Raw genomic sequence first — 12654 nt, 5'->3', positions numbered from 1 at the left:
AAAAAAATAAGTAAGTTTTCGACTAAGTGGAAATAATAAGTCGAAAAAACTGAAAGAAATAGATAAGTACTAAAAACTATGCGATGCTCAATCAATTATGTTTTTATCTGTAATGGATGTGGCATAGATCTTAAAATTAATAAAACATCAGTGCTTAAGCCGTATTTTTTTTGGTTAATTTTTTTTTTATTATCATATAATAAATTTTAAATGTATAAGTCTTAAAGTTTAGGTGAGTAGGTGTTGTTGATAAAGTATTGTTTTTGTTGCTGAAATTACCCTCAAGTTACTGTCGCTTTAAAGTTTGTATAGGTAGTGTAGGTAGTTATTCAAATATTATTACAAATAATTTAGCACAAATTCCTTTTAAAAAGAAGACCTTTTTATTAATAATCACGGTGGTCGTAAACATTGGACATTATGAGTTTTTCTTTGAATATATTTTTCATTTGATGTCTTTGGCAGAATTGCAGTGGGACTTCGACGTAGCCTAGAATTAAAAGCAAATTTTACTTATTAATTAATAAAAACAATACGCAAAAGTTATACTTATATTACTATGAATAAATAAAAACTCCAAGAAATAACGGAAATGATTTCCATTGACCTTAAAGAACATCAAATATGTTATACCGATTAACCACAGAAAAATAAGAAAACAATGATTCATTATTAATTTAATTTTTACATAATTAAAACCCTGAAATCTGATTTATACGAATACTTCTAAAGAAAATTCCACAATACTACAATAATATGTTTATCTGCCGTTCCATGACGGGCGGTTATATTTAACAAGCAGCTTCGCGCAATTTCAACCAAGCTTAACTTTATTCCATTCCCGTGAGTCCTAGCGTGATGTTACAGTCTAGAACATTTCTCAGTAAATGAGTTATCTATCGCAAAACGATTTTATTAAATCGATCTGGCAAATCTTTAGATTAGTGTTTTTAAATAAATAGACAACTTTATATGTAATATGTGTATCTGCCTGTGGATTCGCCTTTTTGTGTAGGCGCCTAAAACCTAGTTTAGGAACCCTATATCATTTTCCGTACTCCTGAAACCGTGTATGCCACGTTTCATAATGATCGGTTGAGTAGTTAAAACTTAAAAGTATAACAAACAAACAAATTAACTTTCGGATTCATAATATTAATAAGGATTACTATAGATTAAAAATAAATTAGACTTACATAAAATTAAAAAAAAAACTACCTGTGTAATCGTCATCTCCTCTGCAATTAATCATATCTAGATAACAACCGTTAGTGAAAGTCCTGTACAAATAGTCTCTGTATTTAGATGAACCGCATACGGGTCGGTAATGATTGGGGCAAAACACAGGACAGGATTCACCGTACATGCGTCGAGTTAATGCGAAGTGTTCTTTTATACAATATTTTAGCGGCGTCCTTACAAAATCTGTAAAATACGTTATGTTAAAGTATGTATTGGTAAGTAACTTGGCCTATAAATTTCCCATTGCTTGGACAAGGCCAGCTCCTTACAGCTGTTTCAAAATGTGGGTTTAAAAGCCCCCATTGCCCCCCTCTGCTTCTATCATGGTAACTATTAAGTAAATCATTTTTACGTTGCATTTACAAATATGATTCGTATTTTATATAAAAAAAAATTAACATGTAATTTTTATTTTTTCTATTTTAAAATAATATACATATTATTAATAAAAAATGTCTAAAATCGACGCAACGTAGTATAATATACAAAGCTTGTAAGAACATATACATATATAGGCGTATCAGTAGAGACGTTAGGTAAATCCATCTATCTTATGTTACTAACCAAAGAATAATTCAAACGTAATGAAAATTAACGGCGATCCGTCGATGACCAACCAATCACGATATAAGGCTGTCCGTTTGACGTTTTGCCAGTGACACAACAACAAAAAGTATGCGTTCTCGTTTCAAATTCAATAGTCTAAATCAATGACGGCACTACAGTCTCGCCGACATTTATGTTTTGTCTTTTGTTTGTTGTTTTTGATGTTTTGTGTTTTGTTTTGTATTCACGTTTAATAAATAAGTCAAATTGTAAAGGAACGCTAGCGTGAAAACTAGAAGTAAGTAACAGAATATATAACTAGAAATTTGATGGTTGGCACATTGGGAATGAAACGATTGCCTCCTATTCTTTTTATATAGCTATTTCTTTTTATACTGAATATTTGTAAATAATAACAAAACATGAAAAAGAATTAAAAAAACGCTGATTTCTTTTCCCCTGTTCTTCTCAGGTCAAGGTATGTCTTTTCCGAACCGATGGTAGTTTCTAATTTGACAATCAACACAAAGAGTAATGCTTATTTATTGAGTAAAGGAGTAGTATAAGTCTTATTTCTATACAATTATTATGAAAAACCATCGTTTTGGCTTATTAACTTATTTTATATACTTATATTTTTTTCTATGTTTGTCGTAAATTATCCTTTATATCGTGCAAAAGATTACATAAGAATATGACAAAATTCAAAATTGAACCTTTTTTCAAGAACAGATTGAGACGAAACAAATAAAAATGTGATTTGAATATCCAACGAATGTATATAAACACTGTGATTTGAATATCCAACGAAAGTATATAAACACTGTGATGCAAAGTCAACCATTTAAAAAAATTACTTAACGTTTTCTTTAGACCCATTAGCCAACCTAACATTTTTTTTTTAGGTTTTTGTTTTAAAGTACAAGTAATGTACAAACACGCCATTACAGTAGTTTATTATAACATTATATTATGTAAATTAGTGGTATGTTAAAAAATAACACGAATATTTGTCATTAGGTGTTTATATTTTTGAATTGTTTTTTTTAATAGGATGTGCCTGTCATTTATTATTGTTATTATATTAACATTTTCATAAATAAAATATATTTTTTCATTTTCATAAATAATACGATAGCTGCTACAAGATGCGCTTACAGACCGACATACTATTGCTTTAGTATTTTTAACAATAGAAAGTATGGACATATACATTCTTCTCTTCATAATCATAATCCTGGCCCTTCGGGCCAAAAATAAAATGCCACGGCAAGTATGACTTGCCGGAGAGGAACAGCCCGGGTAAAGAGGGCAGGGGGTACACCGAGGACCGCATCCAGACTGGCTTTTTAGGCCAGACAGGAAGAACCCTCTTTCTGTGCCTGTAATTACACTGGTTCACTCACCCTTCAAACCAGATCACAACAATACCAAGTACTGCTGTTTTGCGGTAGAATATCTGATGAGTGGGTGGTACCTACCCAGGAAAGCTTGCACAAAGCCCTACCACAAGGTAAAATGATCTGTGATGTGGGTTTAAAAAGGTGTCATAGAAAAGGTCAGTTACCGCCGCACCGCTCGGCGTAAATGCTGTAAAAATCGAGATCGCTGTCAAGTTTTACATAAAATTGCTTGCAAAAGTACCAAAACCCGTAACAGCTGTCTAACAATTGTTATATATACTAGATTTTGTAAACATAACAACGTGCTTATAATGTTTTTTTTTTTAATATTAGTGTTATTTGGATCTAGCATAAAACCTATACTTAAAATATAAGCCTACACTTAATAATCAGTAAAGAGACAGCCTGTCTGACATATGCTCTACTGTTACTGTTTTAGGTTAGCTTATTTCAATTTTTACAATTGGTTTGGTGGAAGCACATGTGACAAAACCGACTCATGCATGGTTCCCGTCCCCGATGAGCATGAAATGAATTAAACACACAAATTAAGCACTCGAAGTTTTCAATTGTTTAATTGGTGGCGAATGTATGTTTTTGTAGCCGCTGTTTGATAAACGCACATGAAACTTAACCCGATAAGTTTAAGTACGGTTCCACTTAATAATAGTGAGTATGTCTTACGACATACTATACATACCTAGGCTCTTAGCCGAGCTGTTAAAAAAGAATTAAAAAAAAATGGCTTATACTTCCTCTCATGTCATTTTTTCAGTATATTATAATTGTAAAGTTCTTTTTAATGTACATATTTATATTGTAAGAAACTGTAAGTAAAATAAAAATAATACAAACAGAGAGGCTTTTCAAAATTCACGGCTTCATTTCTCAAACTAATTAGTTAGTAACAGCCTGTTAATGTCCCACTGCTGGGCTAAGGCCTCCTCTCCCTTTTGAAGAGGAGGTTTGGAGCTTATTCTACCACGCTGCTCCAATGCGGGTTGGCAGAATACACATGTGGCATAATTTCAATGAAATTATACACATGCAGGTTTCCTCACGATGTTTTCCTTCACCGTCAATCACGAGATGAATTATAAACACAAATTAAGCACATGATAATTCAGTGGTGCTTACCCGGGTTTGAACCCACGATCATCGGTTAAGATGCACGCGTTCTAACCACTAGGCCATCTCTGCTTTTAAACTAGTTGTAGTTTAATTAGTTGCAAACTAATTAAACCATACGTATTATTATTTAGCTGTAAAGAAAATATTTACCTTGCTTTCTGTTAAATATATAGTGTGACCAAGTCGATATTAATTATCTGTATTAATATTATAAAGGCAAGAGTAACTTTTTCTGTCTGTCTGTTCTGATGAATTTTGGTATGAAACAAGCTTGAAGGACAGAGGTTATTTTACATAATACTTGCTCACTTGACAAGCGGGCGAAGCCGCGTGCAATAACTTGTTAAAATATGTATTGAAATCAAGGAAATATTATATTTAAAATAAGGTAAACGATAAATGCAAGGAAAAAATAACATTATCCTTGTTTGGTCCACGGTAAATTGCACATTTCTTGTGAAACAAATGAATATTATATAATGTATATCAATGCATTTGTTAAATTTTTTTATTAAATATGAAAGCATAGGTAGGACTTAAGACAAAGAAGCATCACAATTTCTAGTTTCATTGTTCTGCAAAATAATTTTTCCGTTCAAATGGTTATTAGTATTTACAAGTTATTAGAAAATAATTTATTTCTGAAAGCAATCCGTATTAAAGTGATAACGACAATTTATTGTATAAATTATTTATTCATCAGATTTTATGTGATTCCTTATTATATAGCTATATTATGCTCAGGACAAACCTACTAGGTTACCAGTAGTTCTTCTCTTATTATAATTTTAAGTCGAGGAGTCCCTATGGAGTCCTTTGGCAGTTTTTCATAACACTTCATATATTTATTAATAAATTTTAGATACATAATGATTTAAGCGACAGTATACAATAACTTTTAATAATACTATTGAATATACTTAATTTAAGATTATTATTGTACTGGCTCATTAGTTCTCAACTCACCTGTTAGGTATATTTTTAATTGTTAATCTTAATATATAGAAACGTATTAATTTTATATTTTTATATCATGTACACCCTAACGTTGTTTTTTTATGTCCTCTATCTTACGTTTGCTTGGAATAAATCACCATCTTAGCGGTAAGGCCAGCTCTTGTATCTCATCTTCCTTGTCTGTATTCTTAGTTTAAGTTTGATTTGTGTACGATAAAAAGTAATTTTATTGTATTGTATAAAATATCAAGTAATTTTGGTATTTAACTATATTTTTAATGTCTTAATATTGTAACCAATATTGGTTTTTGAGTAAACTATGTCTACATTTTTTTTTACAAATTGAGTCACGATAACTACATATTTTAAACATTAATTAAATAATATCTTACCCATGTCATAGCATTTAGCAAAGCCTTCCATTGCACATTTGCTCGGAAACATATTGTAGGAGCTTTTGTTTATTTCGAAGGCACAAATCATGTTTTCATTTTCAACAGGGCAGTCTATTTGACATTCTTGGCTTATTGATTCCAAAATTTCTAAAAAAAATATAAATATCAAATCAATTTACAATCTATAGTCAAGTACTGCATACTACGCCGAGGATGGCGAAGTGGAAGAAATCTAAACCGAAGATTTCAAGCCAGGGCACATACCACTTTATTTTTATGTCCTTAATTTGTGATTATAATATTTGTCTTGGGATTTGTGTGTATCCATCAACTGACATTAGAGTAGCTTTGACACTTCACTTGGTAGGACTTTCTGCTAGTCCGTCCGAATAGATTTTTCCATTTCTCCATATTACATTCGTTATTGTCGTGTTCCGGTTTGAAGGGTGATTGAGCCAGTGTGGTTACAGACAAGAGAGTTACTAAAGTTAGTGGCGTATTTGCGGTATAAGGGATGGTTAACATATGTTATAGTATTATATGTTATAATAATAATAATATCCTTGGACATTTTTCATACACGACCATCTGATCCTAAACTAAGCAGAGCTTGTACTATGGAAACCAGACAACTGATTTACTACATATACCACTTTTCTTTTGTAAATATATACTCATATAGATAATTAAACCCAGACTCTGAACAGACAGACATGTTCATGCACACAAATGTCTGTCCTGGATGGGAATCGAACCCACGACCTGCAGCGTAAAAGTCAAGTATCTACCAACCACGCCAACCGGCCCGTCGATAATGCCTTTGGCCAACGATGACGACATATCATCAGGTGGCCCATTTGGCAATCTGCTAATCTATTTTCAATAAAATAACCTTTCCTTCAAAAGGAGAGGTGGCTTAGGCCCAGCAATGGCACATTTACTTTTAATACTTATCATTTTTTTTTATATTTTCCGGAAGGGCAAATGACTTTACACCACCTGATGGTAAGTGGTCGTATAGTTCAAACGCAACGACGGCCAGTACGGCCATTATGCTGAGATTTAGTTTACTTTTATCGATTTACCGTTGATCTTTAAATACTTATTGATTCTATGGTATTGTTTTATATTTTCCTTACTTAACATGATATTTGTTTCGATTTTGTTTTCACTTAAGAAAATGTTAAGCAATTTTATTCTTTCCCTTAATAGCTCAATTTTTGTATGATTAAAATAAGTGTTTTTAGTTTTATTACTCTTTTTAAATTCTTTTGTGATACAAGCTCGATCTGGATCTATTGAATTCTATTATTGAGAATTCTGCGCTTTTATCTTATTTAAAAGAAAATAATGAATATTGAATGCAGTCTTTATCAGTTGTTGTGTGAACTGACATCATGAAAGGTTCTTAATTATTGTGTTACAGTTTTTTTGTATGCTCAGGTTTTTTTTTTTTTTGTTTACGAACAATTTTCATAATTATTTCTGCGTTGAGTTCAATATAGTAAGTTGTGTCAAGTAAGTTCCGACTTAATTTCATTATATTTAGACATTTTATATATTTTAACCGTATATTCAGGCATTTTTTACCACACGTCAAGTATGTCACAAGTCAAGTAATAAATATCTCTGTATGTTAACATCAATACCAAAAATGGACGTCTTTCACGTTTAAATGGACTATTTTCTATGATAGATTCAAAAACTCTACTTATAAATACTACTTATGAATGAATAATACGTTTCAATGAAGTAGTAATCTGGACTCTAAGACGAAAGTTTTTAATTCTAAACGTGGATTGTGATGCTGCAAATTTAAATACATTAACAAAAATCAAGATGAGATACACAAAAAGCACGGACAAAAGGTCTTTGAGGATACAAATACAAGAAAAAAAAAGTGTAGCATCAAATAGTCTAAGCCGTAAGTCGACATAATATTTTATATTTTTTTCAAATAATTAATTAATTATTCAATTCATTCGGAACCTTTTCGGAACGTAACTTGTCAACTCGGATTAACTTATTCGTTTCTTAATATCTATGACAGTAGCATGGTTGGGTGTAATCTGTGAGCGTATACCACAAGTCACGTAAAACGTACTCGTGACATTATCGTTCGTTACACAGGATCAAGCGGGAAATTTGGTTCAAATAATTTGATTCCATAGAATCCATCTGGTTGAGTTGATTTAGAAGGAAAAGTGTAGGAAAAATGAGATTACTCTTCAACTCTATTCCATTTATAAAATCTCGTAACGTAAAGAAACTTTTTCATGTCTTTTTATTTAATGTTGTCAAATCCATGGATCAAAACTCAATTATCGCTAAAATATCAAACATGATATAGTATTACGTACGAAATAAATTATTTTCAATATCAAAAACCGTACAATAATAAAATACTTCTACAAAGAGTAACGGAATATTAAATGTGGGTTAAATTTTATACTCTTAAGGTCTGAAGATAATTTAAGTCTATACACGAATTGGTCTATATTTATAATGAACGAAATGATAATTCTCTGCGATTCTTATTAGCACCATAACTATCACTCACAATCGGATGGGATAAATATGCCTATGGGATAAGGGCCGATGTGAGGTACCGAAAATTGATGAGTTAGTTTCGATTTCTTATGGTTATATTTAAACTTATCAAAGTACTTATATTATAGTATATAGTCATATTATAGTCACACGCATACATAAGCGAGTAGAGAGCGGTGGCGAAGAAGGGTTACCATAAATAAGAAAGCGTCGCGGGGCTTAGCGTCACGGTATTGGTCTTACCCTAACCCGTTCTAGGAGATGTTTCAAATACTAACCTAATCTAGCTAGGTTACTTTTTAAGTCCTAAGCTCTAGCCTACCATATAACGAGATAATTATCTATATACACAACATTTACAAACTCTCATCTTGTGTAATGTTTATCAATTTATCATTGCGTGATATAATTCTAAAATATATATATGTAATAGTTTTAACATAAAAGCGGGTTTATGTTTCGAATAGAGAATTGGAAGTGCGATTTAACGGTAAATACTGCAATTTCTATATCATGCGATTGTAATTTGTACACTTATTTTTAATTTCGATTTGTAAATAGTTTTTTAAATCCATAAAATATTTTTCTTTATGTAAATAAATTTATTGAATATTTTTATTGGAATCTTACTAAGGATATATAGATATAAGCGGTCTTACCATTAAATAACACGCCAAGAATAATCACAAAATAATTCATTTCTGGTGACTGAATGTAATCATTTTAATTGAACGTAAGATGAAATTTCAATTAAGATAAAACGTATTTTTAGTTATTGATGTTGTAAAACAAATTGGACTTAACCGAAGAAAATTTACCTGTTATTTTTTTATATATTGTGTAGTATTATTGTAGTGTGTGTAGTATATGAATATTCTAGAAAATTACATATTTTTTTACACAATAGATAGGCGGACGTGCATATGCCCATATGGGCCACCTGGTGGTAAGTGGTCACCAACCAACAACCAACATAGAAATTGGTATTGTAAGAAATATTAACTATCGATTACATCGCCAATGCGTCCACCAACCTTGGGATCTAAGATGTTATGTCCCTTGTGCCTGTAATTACACTAGCTTACTCACCCTTCAAACCGGAACACAACGATACCAAGTACCACCTGCTGTTTTGCGGTAGAATATCTGATGAGTGGTATGTACCACACATACACAGACGAGCTTGCACAAAGCTCTACCACTAGTAAAATTAATTAAATACAATTATTAAAATATTATTTTTACGATGAAAATCAACAAATACTAATTTTAACTATTTTATCAATTATAGAATCTTACATATATATAGGCTTATAGCCTAAACTAGTTTTCGGCCGTAACTACCTCCGTATGAGGCGCGGAGATGTATATTTTGTATGTATATAATACATACAAAATTTCGTGTATTTAAGGTGTGGAAGCGTAACAAACATACAAAACAAACAATCTCACTTTCGCATTTATGATATTAGTAAAGATGCCCCAGATAATAAGTTGTAATGATGTATATATATTTATTTAAAATATATTAACTGAAACAATGGAATAAAAAGTTAAAAATTATATATTAGTTATTTATTTAACATAAACAATAATATGTCAATATCATCATATTACATAAGGAACAGAAGAATATAAAAGGGGTCGACGTTTTGAACAATACTTGGCCGGAGAGGGTGTAAATGGGTCGTAATGGAGCCTTTTGTGTGTTATCTCTAAGAAAAGATTTATTCATTGTAGAGAATATTGTAAAGCTTATTATAGAAAACGCGTCTTTTTTCTAATTAAACGAATTAATTCAGTTTCTACTGTTTATTGTCATGTACAGTAACAGCCTGTTAATGTCCCACTGCTGGGCTAAGGCCTCCTCTCCCTTTTGAGGAGAAGGTTTGGAGCTTATTCCACCACGCTGCTCCAATGCGGGTTGGTAGAATACACATGTGACATAATTTCAATGAAAATAGACACATGCAGGTTTCCTCACGATGTTTTCCTTCACCGATAAGCACGAGATGAATTATAAACACAAATTAAGCACATGAAAATTCAGTGGTGCTTGCCCGGGTTTGAACCCGCGATCATCGGTTAAGATTCATGCGTTCTTACCACTAGGCCATCTCGGCTTACAACTATTGTCATGTACTATTATTAAAATTTTAATTGGTTCTTACTCGTGATAAATATCATAATATGAAACAAAAAATATCTGTTGTATTCATATATAATAAGTAAAAAAATTTACAAATTCAAATAGTGCGTCATTCAAGTTTAATCGAATAAATGTGAATAAAAATAAAAACGACTATTTTTCTGTACAAATATTTTTATCCAACATGAAGGATTACAATACAATTTATTTAGATTTACGCTCTTTAATTTTTAATTCTATCCCATTGCAATTAAGTCTATTATCGCTTGGTGAGCTTAGTAAAGTGTATTTAATATAGATTTATTTAACGCATATCAAATTGTGAGCAACACACGACGATGTCGTGTTCAGTGAAATGTAAGCAGACATATAATGGAAGCACTATTTATGACAGGAATGGATGTCGACGTTGGATTGGCAACGAAATTATTTTGCATCATTATGTAGTAAGCTGTCAAGAGAACCGAGATGGTTTAGTGGTTAGGACGAGTAAATTTGAACCGATGTTGGGGGGTTCAAATCAGTGTAATGTGATATGGAACTCGGCAAAATATAAAAATAAACATATAAATAAACAAACTCAAAGTAAAGAGATTTTAGTAACACATATCTTAAAAGAAAATTAGTTGTAAAATAAGACTAAAAAGAGTTGCCACGATATCCTGAAAGAGTAAATAGTAAGTGTTTAAATAAAACAGCAAATGAGCGAATTCCTTACAAACAGCATTAGCCGTTTGGTGACTAGAAAATTTTGTATGTATATCTTCATTATTAAATGAAATCAATGATTCCGAATTACTCAATTTACTGTCACCCAAATTAAATATACTTGCAAAATTCAAAATCGATACGACAATAAACAATTAAAAGTTGCCGTAAAACGCATTTCAAGATTTGTATACAAAGTGACTCTTCTACAGTCTACAGTGACATTCAATTGATAAGAATTAAGGAAATTTAACGAAAACCAACAAAAATAAATATTAAAAAAATACTTATATACCACAATAACAATATTATAAAGGATAATTGTATAATTGCTAAAAAGGAAAAAGCAACTCAGCAAACATTTATCGAAATCATCATGACGCATGAATTTAAATCAATCAAATGTCAAATCATAATAGTGGGATTGTTGCGTAATTTTGTTATATTTTTTAACTGTTTTTTTTTATAGAATAGTAAGGCGTACGAGTATATGGGCCACCTCATGGTAAGTGGTCACCAACGCCCATAGACATTGGTATTGTAAGAAATGTTAACCATCGCTTACATCACCAATGCGCCACCAACCTTGGGAACTAAGATGTTATGTCCCTTGTGCCCGTAATTACACTGGCTCACTCACTCTTCAAACCGGAACACAACAATAACAACACAACAACAAGTACTGCTGTTTTGCGGTGAATATCTGATGAATGGGTGGTACCTACCCAGACGAGTTTGCACAAAGCTACCAGTAAAAATACTTTAAAGTAAAAAAAGTTAAACTGCCTGTAACTTTGTCATTGTAGTCAAAGATCTCTCCTCCTCTTGAGGAGTTGAGAGCTTATTCCACCACTCTGCTCCATTGTGGATTGGTGGTTAAATAAATATGTTGTAATTTCGTTTCTTCCTTTCGTTTCAATAAGGCGCATAATAACATAGCTTGGTCAGGATTTTCCCGAGAGCGATGCTAACGCTGATTAAATAGAATTCACTATAAAACAACACGTATTTACATAATTCCTTCGATCTATCTGTACATGTTACGTGACTCTCTTTGTCCTCTTTATATTTATGATCTGTGTATTGTATAGATAAAGATATGATAACATGTCCAAATGAAAAAGTCTCAAAAAACATAAAGATAAAAACCTTTTACCACTGATAATAACTACAAAAGTTCATAATATTACATTAATATGACTCAAGTTTTAAAAAACACATATATTTAACCAAAAAATTTTATAGTGACTCATGTTCATTAAGAATATAGTAATAATGAAATAACATAACAATGAAATAAGTTTGTGGTTGATTTGTAATAATTTTGTTTTATAGTACGTTGACTTTTTGAATATTTTGTGGTTTATGAACAATACGTGTGACAAAAAAATTACTAGGAAAAAAATGTGATTATTTCCGATAAGTATACGAATAAAAGATTTCATAAATGAAATTTATGGCAGACTGAAGTAACAGTTTATGTGTGTAACATTCGTACGTACTACTTTCTTGTAGTGTATTAAATAGGCTGAATGGCAAGTGAGCCACCTGATGGTAAGTGGCCACCAGCACC

General features: G+C 31.4%; 1 protein-coding gene across 1 annotated transcript; it reads right to left on the bottom strand.

Annotated features, from left to right (window-relative positions):
• Nucleotides 1-360: 360 nt before the first annotated feature.
• Nucleotides 361-9019, bottom strand: LOC126771881 (U-Kazal-Dg21.2-like). Its single transcript, XM_050492043.1, has 4 exons — nt 8884-9019; nt 5672-5821; nt 1219-1425; nt 361-490 (listed from the first exon to the last, which is right to left on the bottom strand). Exons 1-4 carry the CDS (start codon nt 8921-8923, stop codon nt 387-389), a joined length of 501 nt encoding a protein of 166 aa, XP_050348000.1. The 5' UTR covers nt 8924-9019; the 3' UTR covers nt 361-386.
• Nucleotides 9020-12654: the final 3635 nt, after the last annotated feature.

The sequence above is a fragment of the Nymphalis io genome, chromosome 11 (assembly GCF_905147045.1).
Source record: "Nymphalis io chromosome 11, ilAglIoxx1.1, whole genome shotgun sequence".
NCBI classification, from domain to species: domain Eukaryota; kingdom Metazoa; phylum Arthropoda; class Insecta; order Lepidoptera; family Nymphalidae; genus Nymphalis; species Nymphalis io.
This window is presented reverse-complemented; position numbering and strand designations above follow the sequence as displayed.